The following is a 27,277-nucleotide window of genomic DNA, read 5'->3' as shown; positions in this document are numbered from 1 at the left end:
GACCGAAACAGAGAAGTCATATCGGCTGTTGCTGGACCTAACCTGACCGGACAAAAGTGCGCCTAAGAGAAATATTCAGCGATTCTGTTTGACAGCGTAAATAGAACGAATTACATGCAATCTCCTTGCCTCGGCGCTTGAGAAGAGCATGAGCGAATTGACTAGCCGAAGTAATCGTCCGCTAGCGTGGTATATTAGCTTGAATCGAGTTCTGTTGACAGCCTTCAGAGCATCATCACATGGCCCGCGAATGAGAGTGAGAGGACTATGACACGACAGATTAACGGCATATGACACTCAGCTAAAAACCAACGGACGTTCGTAATTCATGAGAGACGTTCTGAAAGAGAATGTCGTTTTCGCTCGATCAAGAGCACACAGCTTGTCGCCCCGCTGAATCTCTTGCTCAAAGCTTTGTGTAGCTGAGAGGGCCATGCTCAAATTTCTGACAATTGTGTGATGAAAAACAGTGGTTGTCGTCGTACTGGCCGCGGGATAAGGAGGTCTGGAAGTATTGGCGGAACTGGTCTCGGTAGGCATGCGCAATAGTTCAAAGATACCGATCCGGTACTCAAAGAGGTGCATTTAGGAAGGCGCGGCGTTTCATTTCTTCATTGAGGCGAGGAAGGCCCCTGATGTTCCATCTACTGGTGCTATTAGTCCGAGGCAGATTTCAGCAACAAGGGCTCTGCCGGGAACCTTGAGCAATGTCGCGCTCAATGAGACTGCAGGCATGCGGAGGTTGACAGAGATTATTGAGAGCATTGAAGTGGAGGGTATACCACATTGATTAATTGTTCCGTTTGCATTTTCATTCTGGGTTTCGGGCTATTTGGCGGTTTACATTTGGTGTATATTTTGAATCTTGTCATTCGCTCATTGACATGGAGGGGAGGCCATGCCAATCCATACTTTCAATCCTTGTGCTTGCACTTTTATTTGCTTTCAGAGAGTACTGCATAGGTACCATACCGTGTACATTGTATCATCCATTGTAAATGTACAAATACAGCTATACGGCATCGTAGGACATCACACCCACAATTCCTTTTGACTAAGTTTACATGGACTCTGATCAGATAGGCAAGCAAGATACATTCAATTGACAAAGGCTAAGTGCTGCTTATAATGGTGGCCTGGGTTATTTGATTTTTAATCACACAACACGCAATCGAGGAGGCAAACCATTGCCTTTCTCTGAAACCCAGTCAGGTATGTGCTACAGAACGGAAAAAATGAAACATACCGAAGCGAGTTATAGCCATCGTATTCCAAATTTTGGACGACGAATGACCGTTAAACACTGCGGTCGCGATTAAACCTTGTTACTACTTAGTAAAGAAAGGGATACAAAATGAGGAGGCGCACGCCGAGAGTGTTCCTATTACGGCGACAGCCTCATTAGCTGTAACCGGTGCTAACTAGCTACCAAAGGGTTGGATAAAGGAACAGATGAGAGAATAGATACTTACCGTGAAACGCTGGCTCGCTACAACGACCAAGGGTGACCCCGATCTGAGAGATGTTCAGCTTTCGCCAAGTAGATTGAAACGAACGAGAAGGGCGCACCGAGGGAGTTCCACGTTTGTGGTTGCTGAAGAGCAAGAAAAAGGTCCGCGGCAGTAGATCGATGTCAACTTTAGGGCAGGCAAGGAAAAGATCGGCCCACCGGCCGCACGGACACTTTTCATAGCGGCACAATCTTAGTTCACACACATTCATTTCTTACCATTATAGAAATCACTTCAGTATATATGTCGAAATTGACTCAAAGCAGTATTCAGTGACATTTCCTTGTCTATACATGCCAAGTACGCTACTTCAAATCTTCGGCCTGTGGTATTTGATTTTCAGGGCTTCACCTACCTGAAAATATGTGGTGATTATTAGCGCTCACACTGACGAACTCACAGAAACATAAAAAAAACGTACGCATGCAGGTGCGGGTTGATGACGTTGCGTCGAAATTCCGTGTCTGTATGATAAGGAACACCGTCGAACCAAGTGACGGAGGTACTAACTCACGTAAAGCACGTGGAACCTATGCAACCAGCGATCTGATGGTGCTCTGAGTCTTGAACGATAACTGCAAGTAATGGAAAGCCCACAGCTGGTGCTCGATGTCATCCGGAGGAAGACACCTAAGACCAAGACTGTATAATGCGCTAGTCAAACAATGATGATAGTGATAAATTTGTTGTACCACTTACCTTTGGTCCGATACAACGATCTCGACGATCTGAAGTAGAATTGTTATTCCATATATGGGGTAGACGGTCAGAGATATGTACATACCGAGGGGACCTATCCACTGCTATGAACGTTGTAGTCAGATGAGCATCTTGCGTGGGAGGATCCAGAATGTGGGAACTTGAGGGCAAGCCTCGGTCGAGGACCTTCTGAGCGCATATGGTAGCATTTGTCGATGTGAATTCACGAACAACTTCGGACAGAAATTATGCAGCATGTCCCTACATGATTTGGCTGTTGAGACTGGGAAAACGATGCCAAAAGTTGGAGACAAACGACAATAGCGGCTTATTGATGGACGGCCAGACACAGGAACACAGGTATCCTCAGCAAACCAAAGAAAGCGTGGTCATGAGGCAAGTACCCAAATTGTAAAGGCTACGGAGTTTCGGTATCGAAACCTTCCGCACAACCATTCATAACGGGTTTATCACTGGAACCCGGCGCATTGTACATAGCCCATACGAATTGTGAGATTCTTGGGTATGTTGCACAGCTGGTAAGTTGAATTGGACCCAGTGATGGTAGATATTCCAGAATCAGTGTCTCTTCAACAAGTTTCCCTTACCTGCCACGGAGCGGTGGAAGCGGTCCCAATAAGAAGTTTTGCAACTGCGGGAAAGGTGAACGATCGAGAGTGGATCAAGTTCACAAAACACATAACAAGTAGGAAGTCGACATTCGATCAGGAACAAAGGAATACTCACGATCAGGGGCTGGCGAAAGGGCCATTGGAAAATGTAATTATTGTAGCGGAGATGAAGGCTGAGCTGGAGTCAACCGATGGGAATGTAACGGAGCATTAATGATGTACCAGTTTCATAAAATAGTCGAAAGACCGTATTTTGATGTCAGGCTTAGCGAAGACGCACTGTCGAGAGCTGTTTAATCGGTGTCTTCTGATGCTCTGCGCTACCTCACTCACCTGCAACGTTAACGTTCAAAAATTTCCGCCCCTTGGCTACACTTTTCCTAGAGCAATGGCTCGACCCATTTCCTGGCATATAACCGGTCTCTGTTTCAGCATACCAGTGTCTTAATGAGGCCGCCAAGCTTGAAGGGCACCACTAAAAGTTCTCAATAGACGACTATTTGTCAAGGAAACGATATCTCCTTCAGTTTTGTTCGTGGCCCGGTGGGGGATGTGGATCAAAGCTCGTTTGATCATGGGTTTGTCCCTGAACCTCTTCTCACGTTATGATCTGGACGTAGATCCAGCTGTTAGCAAGTCGTCCTCGTTACACGATCTCGTCGTGTTCGCTGATCAGTTCCATTCTGACAGGAAACGGTCTTTCCGGCTCTCTGAAATTCGCCAGCGAGATACCTGATGATGTGATTTTTGAAGTTGCAAGGCATGCATCTCCTTATATCGTCCTCCAAATGTGTTTGGCGGTACGCTGGATCATCGTTCGGTATTCAATCATACGGAAGCTAACACCCTCTCACAGAATTATGCCACATATAACTTGCTCAAACCCATTCTGTTCTCCTCAGTAGACCTGAATTCTACCGAGTCCTGCCGAACGTCCTTGAAGCTGTTCTCTCAACGTCCCGATATCATTCTGTGGATCCGGGAACTCATTCTAAGACCCAGTCGCGCATCGGGATGGGCACAGTTCTCCGAAAGAGAGGTGGATGAGGACTGGGTGTCGTCTGTAGTCGAAGAAATCATATCTAAAGGACAGCTGTGTGGTCTAACCTCCTTTCTATGGGACGGAATGGAGAGTCATAGAGATTCATTGTGGACGGTGTTACGACTCGGGCATAAATCTATCTAAACGTTATTATTAATTATATACTCACTCTTTCCGTAGCTGTCCGCATCTTCGAACTCTAGGCTCGAGTGTCAGTCCAAGAACCCAGGTTGTGAATCCAAATAGCGATGTATGTTTTCTCTCTTCGTACCGCTATAGTGGGACAATCGTGTTCACGGACTCTCAGATGTTTAACTTCAAGGATCTCAAGGGATTCTCTCTTTTTACCCAGCAGATACAGCGCTGGACAAGTGAGTTATTGGTTTTAATCATTCATCAGCGAAACGCCCGACTAACATGCTAGGTTACACTGCACAACAGAAGCTCCTTGTTCGAATGTGGAACATGCTCCTTATTCATAGTCCCCGACTACAGGCCCTACACATCGATGGCACCTGTCATCTTTCTCAACTCTGGGAAGTCCGACCTATGATAACAGGCCGCTGGGATCAGCTCCGAAGCTTTGCAGCAGGAAACGTATTCCCGGTCAATGGTCCTATTCAGGAGAGCGCCGCTCTGATGACAGATTTTCTAGAGAATCATCCCACACTAGAGAACGTCGCCGCTTTGGGGTTCATGTCATTTTCACACTAATCGCTGATAGCTCTTTCGAAACTTCCTAAATGGCACTCATATAGAGGCGAGCTACTTCAGTTGAAGAACGTACCCTTTGAATGTTCCCTGAGAAAGGTCGTGTTAACGGTACGCTGCCTTTTCGCTGATTAGTCCGTGGGATTCATCAATAATGCGTAACAATAAGGATTGGCTCAGTCCTACGGTCAAGTTAAACGACATTCCCATCCTAGCTTCAATCACTTGTCTATCCATCTGCCCCAACTTTTTGGACGGGAACAAAGAACGGCCGAATTTTTTCTACCGTCTCTTCCACACTTGTCGGGAGCTGCAGCACTTAGATGTCTCTTGTGCTTCGTCGGTGCTACTCGTGCGTCCTCAAGCCGTGTTTCATTGGCAGCTGTTCTTACTTCTCTACTCAGACCGACTTCCTTGGTTCCCTCTGTGTCGCACCTCGGCTGCATTCGTTCGTGCTCACTAGGCCTCGAAAAGTGAATGAAGGCGATTTCACAAAGGCCGCGATGCGTGCGGCGAGAATGCATCATGACTTGCGCGAGTTCACATTCCGGGATGTGAATCCTTGGGACCATTGGGACTATCTGACTATCTTAACGGGACATTCAGGACGAAGAGCATAGGAACCTACGTCGTTGTGCGCGACGGTATTTCGCTACCATTTGTTCACGCATGAGAGGCGGGCATCAATGCTATGGGTCGACGCTATACGCGTACATTCAATCGCAATCTTTCGGCGGGTCCGATGTTTCCTGTAGGTTGAAGGTCGCTACTATCATTATAGTTAGTCGTATACACACGACCAATACATGTCTATTACTTGATGAGAGAGGGGTGGACGACGCATGAAGCAAATGCATACTAGCAAGTAATATTACAGTTACAAGCACCATGAGTACCTATAATGCCGGCTCGCTAGGCTAGGCTAGTAGTGACTCCGCAGACTAGGCCCCTCTGGCCCTCGCGTACCGTGTGATTAGACGCGTAAATTTCAAGTCATCTGTTGTTCATTTCTTGCTACCACCATCATCGCTGGTTTACCAGGCTCCAGCTTAAACGACCGTACTGCGGCAAACAAGGTACCAATTTCTAGTTTCTCTACAGCCGTAGTCTGACTATCCTTTAGATGTCTTGGGCTCACTGCGAAAAATGCAATTGCCTAAATCACGATTTGCCAACGGGCTACAGCGCCGTTGAGTCACCGGCAATTCAAAAGCAAGCATGTAAATAACGGTACCCCGGCTGGTCGGGGACCGTTCCCTTCTGATCTTTTGGATTTCTTTGCAGTTGCGACAAATTTGGAAACGTGTTGCCGAGCTTGAAGTGGGCAATACAGATGTATGGCTTGCCCAACACCGCTCTGGAACCTATCCTGTCTTATGTCGTCGACTGCATTCACTAATTCTACCATCGTCGTCTTCGAAGGATCACACAACTAGAAATGCAATGAAGCAGTTCTTCGATGGACTGATCCTTCCAGTTATCTCTTCGATCAAGACTGTTTGTCTAGTCGGACACCCAGAGAGGGAAGGAGAAGCCGTATTTACTTCTTTGCGACAGCTTCTCGAGTGTTCTCAGTCTCCCCTCACAACATTACACTTTACGCACGGGGGTGTACTCCCCGACGACCTCCTCCATATCCTACGCATCACACTTACCCTAGAAGACTTGCGTCTCTTAGACATCGGCCCCGGGACGATCACAGGCCAGATCCTCGACGATCTAAACGCCAGCAAGGAAAGCTGCGTCGCGCCGCATCTACACACACTTCATCTGAGTGGTGAGCTGGATTTCCCGCCGAAGACGTTTGTCGAGATGGTGGAATCACGCTGGACGTTGGTGGAAAACAGTTTACAGCACATCTATCTTTGTCTATTCACTGAAAATGGTATACCTAATGTGGAAGAGGTGGCGCGTTTGGAGTCGTTGTCTGTGCTGCATCAAAACTGCGCACAAGGAATGTCGTTCACTTGCAAATTCCGTTCATTAGTCGACGGCCATCCTCGACAACATACACATCCACGATGACTACTGACTCCGTGAGCTGGATGATTTTAGCTGTTGAGATGGTAGACTCTCGGTGGAAGGAGAATCTTTCTTTCGCCAAACGAGGAAGAGGTGGCGTGCTGTCTGGCCTAGACAAATAGTAGGACAAGGAATGTCACTGACAATCCCATCATTGGTAGAGTGAGAAACTTGAACAGGATATAGTATTGGTATATTTCTACATAGATGCCTCTGTCCTCAACCGATTTTGAAACGTCCATATAAAGGGTATCCATATCTTGGTAAAATGAAACGAGAATTCAGAATTTCTTTTGCTAGACACCAAACAATGAATACCATATCAATGCCAGTGTCATTGGGAGAACGCTTACTCGATGGGTAACATTGTACAGCTTCTCATCCAGTCCTTGCGTCTTTCCACTGATATTCTCAGTCCGGATATTCTGCGAATCCAACTCTTGGCCCATAGCCATGCCAAGGGCCTTCAACCTCTTCGTCGCACCTCCAATCTCATCTAAGTTATCATCGAGTTCATTCTCCAGCTCATCGTCAGATGCAGTGGCCTCGAACTGGTACCGCGAGTACTGGGCTTTACGCTCGTTCAGCTGAGGTGCAGTCTTGAATCGGCCACCCCCGATAAGCTCCTCCTCATCGTCGTTGGCCCGACCGTACGTCTGTGCTCGACCGAGACGATTCTGGCTGTCCCGGATGTCCCTCATCGCCTTCTCGCGTTCCAGACGTTCCTCTTCGTAACGAGCTTGCACCTTGGCTGCCTCGGCTGCACGCTTAGCGTCCTTGTTCCAGGTAATCGCTGGGCGGAAGATGGAACGATTGAGTTTTTTCAGTTCATCTGTTTTGTCACTGGCTCGGCCAGAGTGTCCCTTGGCAACGTCAAGATGCATCTCGGTGTTTGCGAGTTTCTCTGTAAACAGATGGTACTTGGTATGGCAAGAATAAAAAGTCAAGGATAGAACAGACCTGACTGATCACCAAGCTTTCCTAGAGTACCTCTGGCAACATCTTCTGCTTCCCGTGCCAGGCGCAGGGCATTCCGCGAAGAATTGACACTCTCCTGCTTCACAAACCTTGTCTGCTGCTTGATGCCTTCGATATCTTCATCGTTCTCTTCTCCTGGAGGGACATCCCTATTCTCTGCTCCATCGAAGAAACGGCTAGATCCTCCTGACTTTGCTGGATTATAGCCTGCAAATAACTCATTGCGATCTTGGTCTAGTTGGGCGTCACCGCGAGAGTAAATGTCTCCAACGCCGTTACTGCGACTGTATTTGTCTCGATAGTCATCCTCTGGAGGTGTATGGTCGCCATTGCTGCGGATACTTTTCTCGTACAGATCACCGTCTCTACTTTGGACGTAGGTGGTAGCATTAGAGCGATAGCTTGATAGTGAAGAGGGCGACGATTTGCCTGACTGTCTTTCAGACTCAAGAGGCGGGATGAGTGGCTTGTTGTTATTGCGCTTTAACAAAGGCATGGAAGTAGATGGAAGAGAAATGGTGGTTGGCTGTGCGTTACCTGCTCAGCCTCCATCGGTAGACACCGGTAACTCGGCCGGCCGACGGTAAACCACCGGTTACTTGGCCTTGCATAGGATTGTGGCATTAGACCAAGAAAAGGCAAGCCACCTGTATATTGGTATTGGTACAGAATCACACTATATGCAAAAACTTGGATCCCTGAGTCAATGATCTCTCCTAAGGGACATGTTTCTCTGACCGAGAGGCCACGGGTTGTTAGGATTAACATGGATAGTCGCTGGACATCGCACTCTAGTGACACTTTCTTGATACTCCTTTTACAATGAAAGTGTATGGCAAGTCGCATTGTCACATAATCCATATTAAATGCACATTGTGATACCTCATCATTATGCAGAAATACCTTGATTAGTTCTAGACCCCATAGAATTCACAAGCTTCTCCTGAAGCTGGGTTCTGTACTCACCGATCCAAAACAGAGGCGGACACTCTGCCTATCCGCAGGGATTTTGGGCCGACGAAATAGGGTATATAGCTTTGATGTCGCGCCATGGGGTCCGCCCCGATACACAATAATTTTGAATCAAAAAAAAAAGAAAAAAAAGTAAGCGCTGAGTATATTAGTTCATCAATACCCTAAATGGGTCCGAACCCCCACCCTCCAGTCCACCCAACACACCCTGCCTCACCGTAGCCAAATAGTCACCCAATCGCCGCCCGTCCTCATTGACAAAGTCGCTGTATAGCTTGTACCTTGAATCAGCGACAATGTTGACGAGCTCCAGAGTTTGCCTCATGTTCCTAGCGAGAGAACAGTTCAGTAGGCGGAATGAAAGAGGATGGGGCCACATACTCGGGGAACAACTGTCGTGAATTGAATAACAGATAATGCAGCCGTATGATCAGCTCAGGAATATATATCTGGCGAATCCGTATGAGATCCTTCTTACGCTGGTCTACGTTGGACAAGTCGTTCTCCGACACAAGCCACTCCGAAGTCAACAATTTCATGATGAGAAACTTTGCTTGATCGATCGACGACTGAAATCAAATCAACGAGTTTCCCACAAAGTCGACTAACATCATACCTTGTAATCCACCAGCCAATCATTTCTCGAATCCTTACTCATCTGCAACACTTCCATAGCTTGGATCTCGACCACCCTCTCCAGCGCCTCCCATATCACAAAGAACTGCCGGTAGTATAGGTACTCCGTCGCTTGTTCCTCCGGTTCACTGATAGATGCCAAGTCCAAGGGTAGCATCCCAAGGAGCTGTTGCGCGACTTGCACTCTTCCAGATGCTACATATAAAATGTTCAGCATTATGAAGACCGACAATAAGATGAGCATACCCAAGAAATAACGAAGAATCACATTCGCTTGCTCCAGAGCTGTATCGTATGTCGATTCCATGAACGTTGTCCACTCAATCGACCTCAATAGTAGCAGCTGTGCATCAGTGGGCGATGTCTGCAAAGTAGCAAGCGAAGGCAAAGATCCTCTGACGAGAGGCAGAAGCTGCACGTCGTTAGCAAAACAGAAAAATCACTAAAAAAATGGAGAACCACGAACATCGAAGGCCTTGACGATAGTCTGCTCAGCAGTGGCGACTGCCACTCGATCCACATCGAGTCCATGTTCCCGCGCCCGTGTTAAAGCCTGCCGTCTCTCAGCAGGATCCGCGGTCAGGTCTAGTGAGACTAGGAAGACTGCATATCTGTTGATAGCGTTATCTCCCAAAGCACCCGCGTACATCGCAATGAGGTCTCTTTGACCGGCAGCCTAAAATCAGTCAACCTCACAGTCACTGATATGTGAGACAAATATACCTCAAGAACTTGGAGATACGCTTCCAGAATCGTCTGTACAGCAGCAGGCGGGACAGCGATTTCTATCATTTGCAAAAAGAGACATAGGTGGGCGAAAAATCGGCACATTGGGGCATATCTGCTCTCGGAAATAAGATGCTTGAACAAGAAAATGACAAAAACACTCACTCCAATGACGATCTCTGGTACAAGCCTTGTTTCAAACCGTCAGAGAATGTAGTCAAAAGCACACTCGTCCGATCCAGTATTATGTGCAGCTGGGAGAAATGTAACGGATGGCCGGCACTGGGTCTAAAAAGACAAATAGTCAGATCGCGAGCGGTGAAAAGAAAACTCCCTTACCCATCTTCCACAGGTACAGTACGTAGTCCTTCTAGCACCTGACAAACCTCTTTCTGCCACTCCTCCTCCTCCTCTTCCTGTTTGTCTTCGGAGATCACCGCAACACCTTTTTCCACAGCAGTCTTCCCACCTTCCCAGAAACATCCGCCGAGTTTGTTCATCTCCATCGACTCCTTCTCTTCACACATAATACTGACATGCGCCCATAGGTAGTCCTCCCACGTGCGACACGCCGATTTCAGTACACCGAAAGTTTGCGGCGAAGGCGCAAGCGCGGCATATAGCACTCTTTCGTGTTCTGGTAGGTTGGTATTTAGGGCGGCTCGTGTACACGTTGTTTTCCACAACCGGCGATTCCGATTTCCTATCCACATATCAGGATCATCCTCATCAGACTCGTCACCAGCTGTTTCATTCGCTGGGAGAAGGGTGAAGGTCAGGAATAAGGGCTCTCCGAACCAAGCGAGTTCTTACATAGTAAACGCCACTGAAACAATCGTGACCCACGTATACTAGCTGCCCTCCAGGGTTGGTGCGCCTTTCTACATAGTTCAATTGCCTCTTCCAGCCGGCCTGCCCGAACGAACGAATACAATGCTTGAGTGAGATTTTTTTCAAAGTTCTATTGACATGAGTTTGTGTTAGAGACAAGGCCGAACATAGCTCACCGCATCATCCGAAGCCAAAGCCCTTCCATCTCCTCGATTCAAGGCATCTGGATCCAGCTCCTTGACAAGACCGCCCCTGGCCCCGGCTGCCGTTCGAGCAGCTTGGACGACGTTATGTTTCGTAAATGTCCAATACCCAGTGGTGGCTTCAGGATGTTGTGGCGCAGGTGCCGTCTCTTGCAGCCATTCGCGTATCACAATAAGTTCAGAGAGGAGTGGCGAGGCATTCATGATAGCCTGTGCGACGGTCGACGTCGGCGTGTAGGGATTTTCTTGCAGTAAATCGCGTGCAGAGTCGAATTGAGGAAATTCTGTCTTTCGGGCGCTGTTATCAATCAGATTTGGACTGAAATTTAGAGGGAATGGGCGCACGGCATCACAGCTTGAAGCAATCCCCAAGTATTCTCCTCTAACCGCAAGAGGTCCAATATACTGCCAGCTACGTGGTCGGGGGTTTGCTCCTCGTACTCTGCTATCCTGTAGATTCGAGTCAATTATCAGAAATAAATTCGATTCGATTAAATGATGATTACAGGTTTCGACAGATTGCTCTTAACTGAGGCGCAAATCCTGTTTCGGGGTCGAGGATGGCCGCCAAGTCATCTTGCATTGACTGGAAGAGAGATAGAACATCTGCGCAAGCCTCGTAGACGTTGTCCGCCATTGGGACGGAAATATCAGCCCAAAAACTGCAGCTGTGGGGGTAGACAGCAACAAGTCTGGCTGAATAAAAAGTCGCGTTCGTCGCGGCGCACGTGACTACCCATTATGTCGTTTTATTTGATATTTCTCTCTCTTCTTCCGCTACCACTAAGTCTCGAATGTCTAATCCAGACTGGGTTTCTATATCTGATGCATCTGACTGGCCACCCGAAGTAACTTCCTTGTCGCGCCTTCTGGCTTCCAGGATTCCCTTAGAGCTTGCCGATGGAACATGCAACTTGGCTTCGCTAAGGTCCTCTGAATTGCTCGGAGAGCTCGCCACGCTATTCGAGAGCTCACCAGGAGTCTTCAGTGACACCCATTGCAACTCGCAGGTCTTGTCAGTGTTGGACTTGATACTTTCCACTGTTGCATCACTCCGCGCCCTTTCTGAGATGTCGATATATGACGTCGCACGTCCAACCACACCTTTTTGGACATTGTTGCTCCGGTCGCTTCTTATTAACTGCTATGACAAATCATATATCCTGTGAGTATCCGTCGTCACGAGTATAAGCTGTATTTTTCACTACTAAATCTACAGGGAAAATGTGTCGTTTGCTTTACCCAAACTACCAGAGTCCAAGTGCGTCGTGCTGGATGGTCAAGCTTCTCTTCTCGCGTCTCATCTTGCAAATACGTTTCAGCCGCTAAGTGATGAGATTGCCAGCCAAATCACAGACGATCCGTCTCCTATGACAGAGGATGGCGAAGAGTCACATCATGACGGGAGCGGCTGCAGTCTTTCAGATGGAGAGGAGTCACTATCAGAACAATCTGATGAAGATTCCTGCTACGGGAGCACGGACATTTCGACAGAGCCGACATCGGCGCCACTGTCGAATATCCCGGTGGAAGCTCATGTGCTCTCGCATTGGCTGCGACCTGATTGTGCCGCCCTCCCATTTCTTTGTGTTGCTGATAGGAGGAATATCATACCGCTGATCCAGAGCACAGTTTATCAGCGGTATACTTGGGGAATATCTGAGCCCGTAGTGGGGGTCATCTTGTCAGAAACAGGATGCATTGGCCGCGTGGTGATGGGTTGGATTGAACAGCACGGCGATGCGGACCATCTTCTGGTAAGTTACTGCTTCTTGTCACTAGATGATTTCTTATTGGTTATTTCAGAAGCCCAGAGTCACGGTTGCATACTCCGACCAGCATCGTCCAAACTCTTCTTTGGGAATCTATGATTTAACGGACCCAGTGTCTACTATTCAACTGGCACAATTCGTTCTCAGCCTTCGTCAGCACGTCGAAAGTATTGTCTCGGAATCCCTGAACCCGACATTCAAGCCCATTTTATGGCGATCCGACTCAATTCAGCTGGATGAAGATCAATCCGATTTGGGAGAACAAGGTGAAAGAAGGATCCGCATTTGGTTGTGCGGTGTTCCTTCACCCCAGGATGGCTCGTATGTTTTAATCGATAGATGCTGGATTTAAAACCTCAGTCCCTTTGCTGTGCAGGGCATCGGAATCCATCGATCCTTTCCCAACCTCTGAAATTGCTAAGATGTCTGTGCCTTCTAAGTCTAGCAAACGAGCAGCCTCAGCCAAAATGTCGTCGCAGAGCAGCCTGAACCCCCCGGTCGAAGGAAAGCAACGGCATACGTCGCAGTACGTTCATTGTTGTCCCGTTGAGTGGTAGCACTAAAATTACACATAGTGGTACATCGACCATGAGTGGGTGAGTGAGCATTGGCATCCTCTCATGATCGTTGTTAAGTCATTCTATTAGGGCATCCACTCGCGCTAAGGCAGCCTCAGCGTCAGTTCACTTCCACTTGTTGCTTTTGTGCTACCATAGCCTGACATTGTTATGAAGAATGGCGAAAGTTCCTGAAGCTGGAATAGCGGACGGTGATCCTTTGAGTATTGGCAGCTTCCTCTACGACCGACACGCGTTCAGCGTCGCCCGCCTACCTCTAACGGACGCTACGGCGATGGATGTAAGAAGATCCATGGAGAAGGAAGATGGACCTACGCTTTCGTATAAGGATAACGATACCGTCATTACCGCGGCCCAGAACGAAGAGGTCACCGCCATGGTCAGGATCTACGATGATCTGACTGAATATCAAAAGCCGTCGTGGGTGAGCATTATCCAGCATCGTGGAAGACGGAATTCTGATACGTATTACCAGGTTACTCCTCCGTCTGTCGATAAGGCTGTAAAGCCGATTCTTGACCTGATCATGCGTCAGGTTGTGGATATGGATGTAAGTGGAATCCTCTGTCAGTAGCTGGTGCTTATCACACACTATTCAAATCAAAGTCAACAGCGCCTGAATACTCTACGCTCGATCCTTCCCTGATGAAGATTGTCACCGAATCACTCTCTTTCCTTTTATGCGTCTCCGTCGGAGGGTTTGGGAAAGGCCTTGACTACAAGCCCAACGAGACCGAAGCTAGACATTGCTGGGATTTTCTTCTTTACATCTCTTTCGTTGTCCAGGGTGATATTATCTCACAACGAGTTTTGTATGTGCATGTTGTTTGTCTTTCGCTTCTGTCGGCTCATTGCTATGCAGGTTGGAAAAATTATTGGCACTTTCGAGAAACATTGCCCTTGACTTGGCGTCAGGCACAACTAACGCTGACTCGAGTGCCGAGGAGCAAGCGAATGTCTTTGTGCAACTTTGTTCACGAGCCTTTAAGATTGCTGAATCTCGGTACGGAATTAGGGACCCCGTTTGTACGCAAGCCGCAGATGCCTTGGCAGATGCATTTCACTACCGACAGCAGGTAGTGGATCTGATGACGGCTCCGAACGTTGCTGAGATCATCAAGGAGCGTGCGAAGGATGAACCCGATAACGCCAAATGTGATGCTTTCTTGGCCTTCCCACTCTCCATCCCTAAATCCATTCCGAAACACAACCGACCAATAGATCTGGTGTGTGGTTGGCATAGGCTCAAGCCCCCATCACCAGCCGATCAGGACCCTCAGACAAATCTGCCGCCCAGGGTTGAGGAAAGACACCCCGAGACTCCTCGTACCGAAGCAGGGAGGCAACAAACGAAAAGCCCATTCTTCACGAATGCCTCGGAGACAAAAGCTTTCAAGATCACCCAGAAGGACCTCGAAAGGATCGTAGAGAATCTTCTTGGAAAGCATCTCCTTTCTGTCTTTGTTGGCGAGTACAAGAGACCCGAGGAGGAGGCAGGAAAGGCTGTAAACCAATGCAAGATATATCTTGTCAGTGCGGTAATGCATCTCAAGAGCCTCGGAATAACCAGGTATCCTGTGTTTGGTTTGGCAACTAATGGTGCATCGGGTGCGCTCATGTGCTGTTGGTATTCGCAAAGATTGGATGTATGTTTTCACTGCCTGCATATGATGATGTTTTAATTGATAAGTATTCCAGCGTGTTTTCATTATGGACCGGAACATCCGGATTTTTGATATCTCTTCCCCGATTCAAACATACCATTTTATGACGTTCCTTCTCCGTTTACGACGGTGGAGTGACGAGCAGCTGCAGAAGCACCAAGATAGGATTTCGGTGAATCCTGATGCATTTCAGCCTGACCACTTCTGGACTCGAAATGCACAGAACGGTCCAGCTAAGAAAGGGTCGTCGTCAGACGTACATGTGTCTGGGATAGATGAAATTGATGAGGATGCAGAAGGCATGGCTAGAACATTTGCGAAGATGAAGGTGTAGACATTACATTTGAATTCAAATCTTTTGTTGTTGCTACAAGTCGTGTCCCAATCTATCCTGTTTCGAATGTTTATCCTCTCCTCACCCAGCACTTGGCAGGACCTTGCAGCAAGTGGTTTAGGTAATCCTGGCTATTTTCTATCCACCAAGCTGTTAAAAATTTGAACAATATATTGCGACAACATAACACCTAAGAGACCAAACTTCTATCATCCCTCCTTTCGCTGCGATTTCACGATTTTCACCCCAGCCAAAGATACTCGCTTTTTAACTTCTACCTGCTTAGGCACCAGCATCGGCTTTTCTGGTAGCTTCGCAGTGACTGGAATTTCTATGACCATGGATTTCGCATCAGACATAGACACAGCCTGCAAGGAGCTTTCATCTGGCTTCATGGGCAGTGAATTTATCGGAGCAGGAGGTTTTGCGGGCAGCGAGGGATGATGCGGTATAGCATGTTCAATACCTTCCATTTGACGAAGCTTGGCTTCCATCATAGCAATCTTGTCTTGCGTCCTATGAAAGTAAATCAGTCCGGTCGACAAGAGATCTACAACAGAATGAAAGACGCACTTGTCCTTATGTCGTCCTTTGATCATGCTCAATGTCGTGGGACGTCCACTCTCCATCATCGACTTCCGTTTCACCCCCAAGCCACCGGCTTGATCTAGGGGTGCTTGATGAGCGTATGTTACGACAAGGGAGCGACCGCGAAGAGGTTTATCGTGCGCTGATGCGAGAGCTTTAGCAGCATCCTGGATATGCAAAAAAGTCAGTCCTCCATCCTCTGCAGCTACCCCCGGGTCTTTTAATACGAAGATTGGTAGTAATCGTTGACGGAAAAAGCATGAAAGAAAGAATGACCCGGGTCAGAAACAAGGAATCTTAATGACAGCAAGTCACTCACGTTGGCGTTCTCATACTCCACGAATGCATAACCTCGAGGTTTGCCCTTGTGCGGACCAGCCTTGTGAAAGAGAAAGTCCAATTTAGAGATTTTGCCAAATTTCGAGAAGGCTTGAAGAAGAGAGTATCTGTGGACCATTAGTGCCAGCGCGGTCTCAAGCTGATGGACCCGCTCACTCGTCGATAGATGGGTGTAAGTTTCCAACGTAGATTCTATCCTTCAGTATCCTTTCTTTCGCTGGCGTTGCAGTGGAAGTTGACGAAGATGGTTCTGGAGCTGGATAAGAGAGATGTTCCGAGGCCATGCAGTCCTTTTTCGCTAGAAAAAGGTATTCGAGAGGGGCGAACGGCGGTTTCGTTACCAACAGACGATGCGTGACGCCTCATAATTGTCCTAAGATGCTCCCTATTTTGGAAACAATCTAGACAATATCGTGGGAATATTGTGGCGCATTGCCACTTGTCGCGGATGAGAGTCGACTCTTGACTTGGCACTTGACCACCATCATACGTTCTTCAGTGTTTCTATCTCCCTCAATTTCTGCCACCACGGAGGCCCGATAATCCTTAAAAACAACATGTTTTCAAGTCCAACCCCCGCCCCTGGCACTCTTGCGTCGACTACGCTCCGAAAAGCAGGACTTATCGACGGAGACGCCACCATGCGGGATGTCACAGACAAACCAGGAGGTCGAAAGGGTTCTTCCAAGATTCGGTCGCATAGAACGCGTGCCATAGAAGCACATTTGGGACCTTCACGAACGGTAATTGTCCCTCTACTCATCTTTTTAGCAGCGCAGGGATGACGCTTTCATTTCCGTCGCTGGACTTTGTAATCTTGCAACTTACGCTCGCTCGCAGTCTTCTCTGGCTACGCGCATGGCACCGTCATCATCATCATCATCACCCTTGACACCGGCAGCTTTGTCCATCCGTGGCGCATCCATGAGGCGGGCGGGTGACCGGCGCCGTTCTGCTGCAATAGTTCCGGGGTTGGTGTCCAGTAGTCGAAAGAGCGCAATAGAACCGTGGAAAGAGTTCGTTAAGAGGCGTTATAATCCCGAGTTACAACTGCTCAACCTTTCCGTATGTTTTGTTCTTTGTTGCTGTGTGTCTGTTCCTTAGCTGTGTGTCTGTTCTAGAACATGATCGAAGATGAAGTCGTCAAGAAACACAACTTGACACCACCAGGTCATGGTGGGTCCGCGAGAGAGGCGGGCGTCATCTTCAAGCTGGCGAAGCTGCTCCAGCCTCCAGTACGTTATTGATCCATTTCCTAATTTAAGGTCTCACCTTAGAGCTAGGTGTTGAAACTTGATCTCAGCCATAATCATCTTTCCGGCGCACACCTCAGCCTTCTCTCCCATTACCTGGGAGACATTGAGGCGCTTTCACTGCAGAGCAACAACATCAGAAATTACAAGGACCTTGACATCCTCACCGGCAGGGCTGGCAAAGTGCAGATGCTACGACTTCAAGAGCTTATGTTGTCCGGCAATCCGTTACAAGTCAGCGAGTATGAAAAAGGTCGCGCGGAGTTCTATAAGAGGTACGAGGCTCTCCTTACCTAGGCTTTTGGTCTCTCAAGGTCGTTGCAGCGAGGTTACCCGACGCTTTCCTACAATCACACTACTAGATCAGGAACCCATTGTTCGAATAGCTTTCGACATTCCTCAAGCGTCCTCGTCTTCATCGTCCGTTCCTAAGCCCTTCGCCACTTCTTTCCCCTTTGACATGGGTCCTTCCATGATTAACGGTGCAAGTCCGGATCTCGTGAATTCGTTCCTCTTTCGTTACCTCGACACATTCGACAAGAGCCGCGCGTCACTTTTAGATGCTTATGATCCCGCTTGCACTTTTTCCTATTGCGTTAACACCTCCATACCAGAGCGTGCTCGACTTCAGGGTCTTCACAGTAGACTGCCTAATCAAAAGAAACTTGATTGGAATAACTGGTTGGACGTTAAAGATGGTGGTTCCAGAAACCTGTCGAGAATGCGGTCTTGGGCAGATAAGCAGGATACAAGACTGAATGTAGGGGCCGAGGCGACCATCAAGGCACTCCTGTCACTCCCACAGACGCATCACGACATAGCAGGTCCAGGAGAAAACTTTTGTGTAGACGGGATGATAGTGCCTCATGGGAGTGATGTTGCCTTGATGGTCATGATTCATGGACAGTTCGCAGAAAGTAAGTCGCCATTGAAACAACACTCTCATCTCTGATCGATGTCTTGTAGTGCCAGCAGAAGGCCTGAGGTCTTTCGATAGAACATTCATATTAACGCCAGCTGCTGCGGGGACCAGGTAAGTGGTCATCGTAGGCTTGCCAAGTCATGTCTAATGGAAGTGAGGGTTTAGGGCCAAAATGAACGGTTGGGATGTTGTTATCGTGTCGGATCAGTGGACAATACGTGGCTACTCAAGTCCGGAGGCATGGAAGCCAGGTCCCATGCTCGTCCATGCTCAGAAGCGAATGCCGAAGAAAGCGCAGGATTCGTCAACGCCTGTTCAACAGACGCCACAGCAGCAACTTGGTCAGGAACAGCTTCTCCAGCAGATTGTATGTCTATCCGCCGTCTGAGACGAAGCAAATCTCAATGAATATTGTAGGAGGAGCCTGCACGCTCTGTTGTCCTGCAAATATGCCAGCGAACTGGAATGACTGTTCCGTTTGGCTACGACTGTCTGTCAAGAAACAATTGGAATTTGGAGGCTGCCATTGCGAATTTTGAAGCAGTGAAGGTTCATGTATTTATCCTGGATTTCATTTGTTGTATCACTGACACTCCGTGATCGCAGGGAACATTAGGCAGGGAGGCATTTGTCTAAAGTGAGGGTGTCAACAAGCGTTCCGGGATGTTCATCAATCGCCTCATGGGTTCCTGAGCCTTCACAATTTCCCTTCATTATGTTTTATCTCGCGTTTTCACTGTGCTTTCTCGTTTTCATCTACTCATAAAAGCAATCACAATTATATATCATGAACCTGCGCATCCTCTATGAACCGTCATTGTATATTTACCAACGCATCTCATCACTATACGTATGAATATTTGAATGTCTTTACTAAGCTTGTGGCTGGAAGGGATTTGTGTATCGAATTATCAAAGGTTGAAGAAGGGATATTTGTGAGTACGATGGACTTTGTGCAGTTCCCAGAGGCGCAGCCGGCAGCATCGGGTGAAATTTCTGCCTGGTCGACGTCGGGTCCGACGGGCAGACTCCTCCCCTGAAGAGGGATGATTACATCCGGTTAGTCTGTAAATACCGGCAACTGGACAGATCCAAGTAGGTAACCCTTCAGATTACCAAAACAGGCACACCCACCCTCAAAATTCGCCGGTCCGTACGTCAGCTGCAAAAAATTACAACCAGAGGGTCTAAAACGCATGTTGTCCGGGGACCTTGAGCCGGGACTTGCCTCGTGTGACCAATTTGTATCTGGCCATATTATGTGCGCACAACTTGCCCAAAATGTGTCCCGTCCTCAAGGGAAGATTCTGATGCCTCGCCTCCTTATATAACTAACTCATGCTTCTCTCCATCCCCTTCGTGTGCACCGATTTAAAAAAATTACACAAAAACAGCTCTTGACTTGGTTTCTCTTCGCGCGCTCTATCCTTCTTTTTGCTTCCCCCCCCCTCCCCCCTCTCTCTTTTCCCTGGTCGATGGCTCAACATTCTTTTGAACACTCTGGTTTGCATCGGGCTGCATTGGCGGGCGACGAAGAGGGTGTCCGTCGCGCTCTCGAAGACGGGGCCAACGTGAATGCCCTCGACTCGCTTGGGAGGACTGCGATAATGTGTGCCGTAGCAGGGGAACAGTGAGTGTGTGCTTTGGTCCACACCGAGTATGATTTTACTGAAATCAATCATCAGCTGGGATAACATGGACGTCTCACCCGAGACCCTAATGACTGCCGGCCGCCTGGATGTCATCAGGATTCTTCTTGGGCGTCCCGAGATTTCCCTGTATAACCTCAATGCCCCACAAGAGGCATTCAATGGCGTCACTCCCATCGGTATGGCGGCATGGCTGAACATGTACGACGTCGTCCGTCTCCTTTTAGAGGGCAGTCTCCACACCGTCTCCGTCGACGGCATGGACACCCATGGGGCCACGTCACTTATGTGTACGGACGCGTCGTTTTCACGTTTCTCGCGTTTTGACATGGGTTCTTTCGTAGATGCCGCCCGGGATGGCAATTTACGCGTCGTCCAACTTTTAGTAAGTTCTCACCTGGCGTTAAAAAAAAAAATTGCCATCGGTGTCTGACCTTGCTGTTTTTAGCTGCATCATGGTGCCCGGCCAGATTTCAGGGATCGGAACCATCGTACATCCGTACAATTTGCCATGGCACATCCGCAGGTACTCTATCTCTGTGAAGAGATTCTGCGCCGTCATCGTTGGCGTGAAGCTAAGGTAATTGTTCCCTCTCCCCCCCCCCCCTCTCCACTGTTATCACCGCAACAATTGAGCGGTCTGTTATAGTCCGCTTCTGGAAGCAGGTTATTGTTGAATTCGGCCTGTACCTTCGAACTTTCATGTGGTCAAGATGGATCTGATCCTCCAGTTCCAGCCACTATTTCTCCTTCATTCACATCAAAATTAACTCGTGCAATCATTCGCTCAGTCACATCCTCTGATTTGACATGTCTACATTCACTACTGACTCCACTGTTTTCGTGTACAAGTTCTCACTCATCGCATCTTCTCGTTAATGCCCCTGATCCCAAAGGCTGGAGCCCCATCCATCATTGCGCCGCCGTCCGGAGTCCTTCATTGGAAATTCTGGATGCACTGTACTACGCAGGAGCCGACGTTTCTCTATTCACCTCGCATGAACATTTTACCCCGCTTCATTGTCTTTCCAGTTCTGCATACGTTTTCCAGGACGATGACCGTGTTTCTTCTTTGGTCCACTTCGTTTCACGCCTCGTTTGGGATTTTAAAGCTCCCTTGGCAGCCAGAACCAAGGAGGACGAGACATGCATTCACATCGCTGCCGAACATGGCTGTTGTATCAATCTGCTGATGGTTCTCTTGGACTATGACCAAACTGGCGCAGTCCGTGGACTACGAAATTCTCGGGGGTACGTCAGTCATTACTTCCGCCGCCATACTCGCGACTAACGGGCCCCATTCTTCCAGACTCACAGCCCTTGAAGTGGCAAAGCCAGAATTTCGAGTAGCATTTGGAGAAGATGCGGAAAGCCTACGACCCGCTTCATCGCTATCAATGCGCACAATTCGACCCCTTACGTCTTCCATCCCTTCCTTCTCATCCTTCTCGGACCTGCGAGCAATGTATGCTCAGGACCGCCTATCTTCTTCTTCTCTTGACTTGGACATGCCCACCGCGGCGCATCAGCTCATTAATAACCTCCGCCTTACATCCCTCACCTCTCGGCACGACATGCACCCTTCCTACCTCGACTACCTCGATCGCCTCCTTTCTGATCTCACTCGGCTTTCTGCCTCTCTCATGCAGCACTTTCGCGCACGCGTCGGGGAAGTATCCGACGAACTTGCCGCAGTGTCTTCTGCAGCCGGAGGGCTTTCGAAGCTCCTTGACGTAGTCGCTCGAGATGCAGGCAAGCTGATCCAGGAGCGCGGGATCGAGCCTATCAATCCCAGCAGGAAGGACAAGAGGGAATCTGAAGATTCTCAGAAGACGGCCGTCGCAGTGTCGTTATCGCTGACGGATTCTGAGCCCCCTACACCTTCTAAGAGTAGCAGCAGGCCGCCTACTCCCTCGAATATCCCTGCGCCTGACGTGTCACCTTCTTCCAGAAAGAAGAAAGGCCCTCCAAGCGAAGAGGAAAAATCTCGACCGGCCTCCAAGTGGAAAGCCTGGTTCAAGCGAGTGGTATCGGACTGGTCTTCCAACACGGATATTCAATCGGGCGTAACCGAAGACGTGGAGGTAGATTCCGGCAAGCCCCCTACGCCCCGTGGCATAGCCATCGATAACGCATTACGGACGTCATACGTCGTCCTTGCTGCCGCACAGCGCGATCTGAACAGTATCGCAGATGCCATTGCATGTGTAAGTTTCCCACCCACCCTTTCTGTTCGCCGCCAAAGGCCAAGTTTTCTTTTATCTTGCAGGCCCAGCATATCACCCTGAAAACAACACAATCGATTTCTCGTGCGGAAAGAATCATATGTAGGGCAGTCAAAGTCAGTCCTTCCTTCCCCGCCTTTTCCTCATAGCCGAAACCCACCCCCCCTTTACAGAAAAGAAGGGCTATGATCTCGGATTACCGACAAGCCCTAGAAGAAAACGAAGGCGGCGTTAAAGGTTCGCCAGGATATTCTCAGCTTCTCTCAACACGCGTCAGCAATGCGTCCTTATTGTCATTGGCGTCACATGTATCCTCTACCCTTTCTGTGGCGGAAACCATAGTCGAAAATGACAACGAAGAGACACGTGCTATTCGTCGTCTGCTTTTACGAAAGATAGAAGCAGGAATCGGTGGCGCACTAGACGATCTTGACACAGTCGTCAGCTGGCTTCGTATTGTCAAAGAAGCTGTGCGTAGTGTAAAAAGGAGGGCATACCTCTAACATGCAGGTGTACTCTCACATGTGCAAAAAAAAAAAAGTACTGTATTTATATAGTAGAAGTTACAAAGTAGATGAAGTGTAATCTAGCTGTTGTATTGGTATATAGTAGTAACACTGTTGTACAAATGATTATCATCCGAACTGTTCATACATGTCAGTCCCTGTGAATGAAATAGATGTTCCAACAAGCTACCGCCTCGTCTCACTCAAACGACGGGAAAAAGCTTCACGGCACTGATAGTGCGTAACTTCACCTCTGAAGCTTCATGTCAGCGCTGAAAAAAAAAAAAGAGGGGAACCGAAAGTCCTGTAATTACCTAGGCGAATGCACAGCGATGACGCTATTCCCCAGCCGCTTATGACATTGTGGACATCTGCAAGTGATAAGCATCTAAGAATGTCTTCTGAGCCACAAATGAGGCAGACATACATGCGACTATCCGTAACTTTGACGCGCTTGGTTTGCAGGATCATCAACTTACGCGATAGTTGGTCATTCCGCGATTTACTGATACCCCGCACAACGCGGTTGTTAAAAATCGGAACTCGCATTGCATCGACCAAGAAGGTGCGAATGTCTTCAGCAGTGACAAGTGGAGGAAGGAGTTTAAGCGTTTCGACGGCATCGAGCCGAGGGCTGTGGCGACTGATCAGGTCCAATGCAGGATGCAGATAGTCTTGTGTATCTTTGACCGTGGGCCGAAGGTATATACGCAACAGGGTAAGATAAATGTTGCTCGTTTCGCCCTCCGACTGATAATATCGTTTGCAATACCTACAAATATCAGTTATAGAACAGCTATATAATTAAGGAACTCACTCTTCTGCCTTCATGTAATCATGTAACCTATAGACGTAGAGCTCGAGAGCTTGGTCGTGCCGTCCCAATCGGCCAAGCAGAATTGCGCGGGCTTGGAAAAGATCTGATCCAGAGTAAGGCTGACAAGGCGACGATAAATCTGAAGTCCAGCCGTACCTTCGGACGAAAGTATTCCGTACAGATGGTCAACGTTGTAATAGCTCGTCGAATCAATAAACTGTAAGAGCTTTGCGTGCAGCTCCTGGTGCAAGTCTGGAAAGTCGATATGAATAATTGTGATAGAGCATTCTCATCAAATACCACTTGCCACTGTCACCCCTCTTTCTGGCGACGAGCGTCATAGACAAATATAACTCTGCCAAACGATCGTGAAAATCTGTAGATTCCTCCTTCCTCTCTTCGATTAGATATTCCAGATATTTTGCACAAAGGGATGGCTCGATTCCTTCTAAATAGTCGGCCACTTCCGTTCGAGGGAGCTCAACATCTTCGGAGGTAAAGATCTAGTAAAATTAGAACACTAAAAAAATGCAATGAGGACACGGCCCCACCTCAAAAGCCATATTCCGGTCCGCGTCGAATATCCAGCGCGAGGCCATGAAAATCAGATCCAGATACTCCGGACCAAGCCTCTGGAGATAGAAAATTGATGGTCGTAACTTGTCCAGCATGTCTTCCTCTTCGTCGCTGAGCCTAAAGGAACGGAATATCAGCTCAGGTATGTTCTATGAGATGGAGCTAATCCGCGCACTGTTTCAAAAGTTCCAGTGCTTTGTCATGCATTTTCTTCCCTTTATATAGATCAATAAGCTCTCCGAATTTCTGGAGAAGGAACATCAATGACACTTTATGCCCGCACTGAATACAGGGATACTCACACGATGAGCCCGAAGTTCCTCCTCAACTTCGGAGACTTCACACCAGTTAGGTACTCGGCACAAAGGACCCAACAAACCCGGACGAATGATCAGATACGACTTGAAAAGTGCAGTGTACACGACTTGAGCAAAACGAAGCAACTGCTCAGGTGTTAATGCTGACAAGGGAGCATCAGGCAGAGCGAACAGATCGTCGACAGAGGTCTCGTTGAGAGACGGGGTCTTGTGAGACTGGCGTGCAGGTGTTATACCCATGGCAGCCAACGCTGCATCGACCTTGGGCCGGCGGTCCGACAGGTACCTAACCAAGGTTTCAACCGACCGCTTAAAATTATCTTTGGAAAGCGTAAGAATTTAACATAATCGAAGTCGAGAGTCTTACCGGGAACAGTGCGCTTTGTTTTGCTACGTATAGAAGCTGAATCATCGTCTCTGGGCGGCGTTGGGGTCATCAAAGCCGTAAGTCCAGTCCTGAACCTGCCCCTAATACTCCCAGTTGGAGGGAAGGCAGCCAACTGTTCAACAACGTCAACAGAGACTTTGTCCTGGCTATCATTTTTTGAATCGTCGCTGGAAGGCGTTGCAGGCGCATCGTCGGGAGGGATTGGTCCACCAAACAGAGGTATCCACCGGTCCGGAGCAACGGATAATCGCCCCGCCACAGCATCAGGATAAAGCGCGACAACTTTTGCAGGATTAATATTTAGTTCAGTAAAGGTGTCGACAGCTGCATCGAATTTTGACGTCCGGAACAGGGAGACAGCATGAAGAGCACGTATTCTCGTCTTCCTCGCATCCTGCAACGGTCGTTGGAATAAATCAATCGACTGTCAATGCTTTCCATACCTTGTCGGGAAGTATCTTTACGTCAATCGTGTCCACAAGAGTCAGCGCATCATCATATTGACAGTTTAGAATTAGCTCGTCGATCTGCTCAGACCAAGGCTTCATGCAGAACTGCCATATCGCGCTGCCCTCGGCTGCAGCGGCAGTCCGGTCCGTTGGTGTCGTAACGAGATATAACGGAGATTTGGACGCAGGGCTGGCAGTAAGCAAGCGAACCGACGCATTCTGTGGCGTGGGGCCGGTGGGAGCTACAGGAGGGATGAACGGATAAGAAATGGTCTGAGTCGGCCGTAAAGTCAACGACGATCGGATCTGAAGGACAGTCGTCGGATAAAAACTTGGATTTTGATGCTGGTCGGACGTTGGCTCAGGAGCTGGAACTGTCCCTGCCGGGAGTACAGAAAATATGTAAGGTTTGACAAATTCTGCCCATGCATAAGAATAAATTCGCGGAAAACGCCTAAATTATGAAATGACATGCCTATTTCTTCTGGTGGCGCTGGCCACTCGATAGAACTTGTTCTAGAGGGTCTCCCATCGTGTCCGATGAAGTAACCTTCGTCTAAAAGAGCCTAACATTAGATTCATCAATCAAGGAACTAAGAGGTGAAAACCTACGGTCTTTTAGAATAAGAGTATCGGCCTCGTTTATTTGTGCAACGGATGGCTTTGCCTTGGCTCCAAGACCAAGGGTCATATACCCCGTGAGACCAGAAAATGCACCCATACCAGACACCGTGGTGGATGTGGTTACTGGCATCGTGACATCGACAGCTGTCATAGAGGACATGTTGAAGACGGCATATTCTGTTGGGGAATATGCAAAGCAAATGCCTTCGTTGGTCATGAATGTCATGGCTCTGGGTGAATGTGCTAATGGCGCTTCCTAAAATAACGCAGAGTCAATGCATAATTCGACCAAAAGCGCGTGTTCCGCACCTTGACCTCTTGTGCTTCACCATCTTTCCATGTGTAAATGACCACTTTACGTCGGCAGCCCACAACAAGGTATGTGAACAATGTTGGGATAGTCTTGGCATCCGGCTGGCTTGGTTTTCCTTCTGCATCAAAGTGTTGCGTAAAACTGTGGATAGTGAACGAATAGGCCGCCTTTGCCTGAGTAAGAACTGTTGACGGGGAGAGAGTGGGCAAAGGAAAGAGCGTTGTCGTCATCTCTACTCAATGCTTAGCCAGAAAGGATGGTGAATTTCGGGACGCATACCCGACAGTACGACCAATGAGTTGATGTCCCGAATGAACCCCATTTGCTCGATGGCCTTTCGTGTCAAATTCTTCTTCACTTCGACCAAGGATGCAATTTCGCTGTCATTTTCTGTTCCAGTAGTTCAGTCCAATAACCATCCAAGAGTCTAGTTCCGATTTCTCTCACCAGCATGTTCATCAATGCCATATATCCGCAAGTTTCCTAGTGCCGTACCCACATATAACCTATCACCTAACCAAGAATAAGTCGAACTATCCAATCGAAAATACTGGAATACACGCCTTGGACAGTAATAGACTCGACCCTTTCCTTTATGCCTGTGATGACAGTCTTGGGGTCAGAAAAAGGGGCCATTCCAGACGTCGTGGAGGAGTTGGGGTGCAAGTCGAGCGCCGCGCTATTGACGGATGTTGTGTTGCAGGTCCATCGGCACCTCGGTCCGGACCAGAAGACGCCGGCGTCTGGCAGAGAACTTCGCCATCATCTACGGTGAATTTTTGTCTCCGTTTACCTTCCATTACTACCTCATCACCTTGACGACAGTATTGAAGAGCGGTCTTTGCTAACGCCGAAAATTTTCGCGGAAGTTCGACAGCCATTCACTGCGGCAGCATATCTGTAGATATCCAATGAAGACCCTTCCACGCTTTTTTACATACAGTCATTTTCGCTGATCAATGACAAGCAGACCCGAGAGTCATGTATACACTATGCTTGA

The 27,277-nt window shown here is 48.3% G+C and overlaps 11 protein-coding genes across 11 annotated transcripts; 5 read left to right on the top strand and 6 right to left on the bottom strand.

Annotated features, from left to right (window-relative positions):
• Positions 1–297: 297 nt before the first annotated feature.
• BT62DRAFT_933903 (uncharacterized protein) lies at positions 298–775 on the bottom strand (the record flags this gene model as incomplete). Its single annotated transcript, XM_043186633.1, is given in 2 exon segments — positions 298–585; positions 588–775. The coding sequence occupies 1 exon segment, from the start codon at positions 583–585 to the stop codon at positions 298–300; it is 288 nt and encodes a 95-aa protein (XP_043038360.1). The 5' UTR covers positions 588–775.
• A 1,306-nt stretch (positions 776–2,081) lies between these two features.
• On the bottom strand, positions 2,082–2,982 carry BT62DRAFT_1077608 (uncharacterized protein; the record flags this gene model as incomplete). Its single annotated transcript, XM_043179321.1, has 4 exons — positions 2,082–2,153; positions 2,211–2,314; positions 2,819–2,862; positions 2,910–2,982. Coding segments are annotated over 4 exons (291 nt in total), but the record flags the coding sequence as incomplete, so codon positions are not given.
• An 84-nt stretch (positions 2,983–3,066) lies between these two features.
• BT62DRAFT_231016 (uncharacterized protein) lies at positions 3,067–4,522 on the top strand. The gene is made up of 6 exons (XM_043180153.1): positions 3,067–3,420; positions 3,533–3,642; positions 3,699–4,012; positions 4,065–4,134; positions 4,192–4,255; positions 4,326–4,522. The coding sequence occupies exons 1-6, from the start codon at positions 3,393–3,395 to the stop codon at positions 4,364–4,366; spliced, it is 627 nt and encodes a 208-aa protein (XP_043038358.1). The 5' UTR covers positions 3,067–3,392; the 3' UTR covers positions 4,367–4,522.
• Positions 4,523–4,653: 131 nt separating this feature from the next.
• Positions 4,654–5,420, top strand: BT62DRAFT_230991 (uncharacterized protein). The gene is made up of 2 exons (XM_043180152.1): positions 4,654–4,947; positions 5,000–5,420. Exons 1-2 carry the CDS (start codon positions 4,750–4,752, stop codon positions 5,213–5,215), a joined length of 414 nt encoding a protein of 137 aa, XP_043038357.1. The 5' UTR covers positions 4,654–4,749; the 3' UTR covers positions 5,216–5,420.
• Positions 5,421–6,742: 1,322 nt separating this feature from the next.
• On the bottom strand, positions 6,743–8,091 carry BT62DRAFT_951914 (uncharacterized protein; the record flags this gene model as incomplete). Its single annotated transcript, XM_043188209.1, has 3 exons — positions 6,743–6,913; positions 6,971–7,521; positions 7,578–8,091. The coding sequence occupies 3 exons, from the start codon at positions 8,089–8,091 to the stop codon at positions 6,899–6,901; spliced, it is 1,080 nt and encodes a 359-aa protein (XP_043038356.1). The 3' UTR covers positions 6,743–6,898.
• A 624-nt stretch (positions 8,092–8,715) lies between these two features.
• Positions 8,716–11,600, bottom strand: BT62DRAFT_899518 (nuclear pore protein 84/107; the record flags this gene model as incomplete). The annotated part of the gene is made up of 12 exons (XM_043183372.1): positions 8,716–8,896; positions 8,949–9,136; positions 9,184–9,398; positions 9,450–9,615; positions 9,670–9,879; positions 9,927–10,044; positions 10,095–10,217; positions 10,269–10,674; positions 10,728–10,890; positions 10,937–11,261; positions 11,309–11,413; positions 11,470–11,600. 12 exons carry the CDS (start codon positions 11,598–11,600, stop codon positions 8,716–8,718), a joined length of 2,331 nt encoding a protein of 776 aa, XP_043038355.1.
• Positions 11,601–11,736: 136 nt separating this feature from the next.
• Positions 11,737–15,387, top strand: BT62DRAFT_1077605 (uncharacterized protein). Its single transcript, XM_043179320.1, has 11 exons — positions 11,737–12,128; positions 12,183–12,720; positions 12,770–13,056; positions 13,112–13,261; positions 13,311–13,331; positions 13,383–13,412; positions 13,470–13,737; positions 13,789–13,863; positions 13,920–14,125; positions 14,176–14,959; positions 15,012–15,387. Exons 1-11 carry the CDS (start codon positions 11,758–11,760, stop codon positions 15,309–15,311), a joined length of 3,030 nt encoding a protein of 1,009 aa, XP_043038354.1. The 5' UTR covers positions 11,737–11,757; the 3' UTR covers positions 15,312–15,387.
• Positions 15,388–15,520: 133 nt separating this feature from the next.
• Positions 15,521–16,522, bottom strand: BT62DRAFT_899220 (RNA-binding domain-containing protein; the record flags this gene model as incomplete). The annotated part of the gene is made up of 3 exons (XM_043183359.1): positions 15,521–16,066; positions 16,219–16,345; positions 16,395–16,522. The coding sequence occupies 3 exons, from the start codon at positions 16,520–16,522 to the stop codon at positions 15,521–15,523; spliced, it is 801 nt and encodes a 266-aa protein (XP_043038353.1).
• A 273-nt stretch (positions 16,523–16,795) lies between these two features.
• BT62DRAFT_1077603 (NTF2-like protein) lies at positions 16,796–19,344 on the top strand (the record flags this gene model as incomplete). The annotated part of the gene is made up of 9 exons (XM_043179319.1): positions 16,796–16,981; positions 17,013–17,303; positions 17,360–17,473; positions 17,522–17,766; positions 17,816–18,408; positions 18,458–18,524; positions 18,579–18,780; positions 18,831–18,962; positions 19,020–19,344. 9 exons carry the CDS (start codon positions 16,796–16,798, stop codon positions 19,047–19,049), a joined length of 1,860 nt encoding a protein of 619 aa, XP_043038352.1. The 3' UTR covers positions 19,050–19,344.
• A 223-nt stretch (positions 19,345–19,567) lies between these two features.
• Positions 19,568–22,934, top strand: BT62DRAFT_951903 (ankyrin). The gene is made up of 8 exons (XM_043188208.1): positions 19,568–20,043; positions 20,099–20,352; positions 20,407–20,447; positions 20,511–20,642; positions 20,712–21,313; positions 21,372–22,269; positions 22,332–22,403; positions 22,461–22,934. The coding sequence occupies exons 1-8, from the start codon at positions 19,889–19,891 to the stop codon at positions 22,788–22,790; spliced, it is 2,484 nt and encodes an 827-aa protein (XP_043038351.1). The 5' UTR covers positions 19,568–19,888; the 3' UTR covers positions 22,791–22,934.
• A 45-nt stretch (positions 22,935–22,979) lies between these two features.
• BT62DRAFT_970791 (uncharacterized protein) lies at positions 22,980–26,944 on the bottom strand (the record flags this gene model as incomplete). The annotated part of the gene is made up of 17 exons (XM_043188995.1): positions 26,841–26,944; positions 26,725–26,790; positions 26,557–26,667; positions 26,274–26,509; positions 25,953–26,220; positions 25,816–25,896; positions 25,335–25,759; positions 24,871–25,285; positions 24,489–24,823; positions 24,362–24,432; positions 24,162–24,303; positions 23,918–24,113; positions 23,767–23,862; positions 23,611–23,713; positions 23,221–23,565; positions 23,108–23,164; positions 22,980–23,046 (listed from the first exon to the last, which is right to left on the bottom strand). Exons 1-17 carry the CDS (start codon positions 26,911–26,913, stop codon positions 22,980–22,982), a joined length of 3,087 nt encoding a protein of 1,028 aa, XP_043038350.1. The 5' UTR covers positions 26,914–26,944.
• Positions 26,945–27,277: the final 333 nt, after the last annotated feature.

The sequence above is a fragment of the Guyanagaster necrorhizus genome, assembly GCF_019112545.1.
Source record: "Guyanagaster necrorhizus MCA 3950 unplaced genomic scaffold BT62scaffold_17, whole genome shotgun sequence".
In the NCBI taxonomy this organism is placed as follows: domain Eukaryota; kingdom Fungi; phylum Basidiomycota; class Agaricomycetes; order Agaricales; family Physalacriaceae; genus Guyanagaster; species Guyanagaster necrorhizus.
This window is presented reverse-complemented; position numbering and strand designations above follow the sequence as displayed.

Excerpts from the sequence above, each read along its gene's own strand:
- BT62DRAFT_231016 (XM_043180153.1), top strand. The coding sequence starts at position 3,393 with ATGTGGATCAAAGCTCGTTTGATCATGG. Across the intron at positions 3,421-3,532 it reads CAAAGCTCGTTTGATCATGG|GAAACGGTCTTTCCGGCTCT; the intron begins GTTTGTCCCTGA and ends CCATTCTGACAG. Across the intron at positions 4,256-4,325 it reads GCAGATACAGCGCTGGACAA|AAGCTCCTTGTTCGAATGTG; the intron begins GTGAGTTATTGG and ends ACTGCACAACAG.
- BT62DRAFT_230991 (XM_043180152.1), top strand. The coding sequence starts at position 4,750 with ATGCGTAACAATAAGGATTGGCTCAGTCCTACGGTCAAGTTAAACGAC. Across the intron at positions 4,948-4,999 it reads GTGCTTCGTCGGTGCTACTC|ACCGACTTCCTTGGTTCCCT; the intron begins GTGCGTCCTCAA and ends TTCTCTACTCAG.
- BT62DRAFT_1077605 (XM_043179320.1), top strand. The coding sequence starts at position 11,758 with ATGTCTAATCCAGACTGGGTTTCTATATCTGATGCATCTGACTGGCCA. Across the intron at positions 13,738-13,788 it reads AATATCAAAAGCCGTCGTGG|GTTACTCCTCCGTCTGTCGA; the intron begins GTGAGCATTATC and ends ACGTATTACCAG. Across the intron at positions 14,960-15,011 it reads GGTATTCGCAAAGATTGGAT|CGTGTTTTCATTATGGACCG; the intron begins GTATGTTTTCAC and ends TAAGTATTCCAG.
- BT62DRAFT_951903 (XM_043188208.1), top strand. The coding sequence starts at position 19,889 with ATGGCTCAACATTCTTTTGAACACTCTGGTTTGCATCGGGCTGCATTG. Across the intron at positions 20,044-20,098 it reads TGTGCCGTAGCAGGGGAACA|CTGGGATAACATGGACGTCT; the intron begins GTGAGTGTGTGC and ends ATCAATCATCAG. Across the intron at positions 21,314-21,371 it reads GGACTACGAAATTCTCGGGG|ACTCACAGCCCTTGAAGTGG; the intron begins GTACGTCAGTCA and ends CCATTCTTCCAG.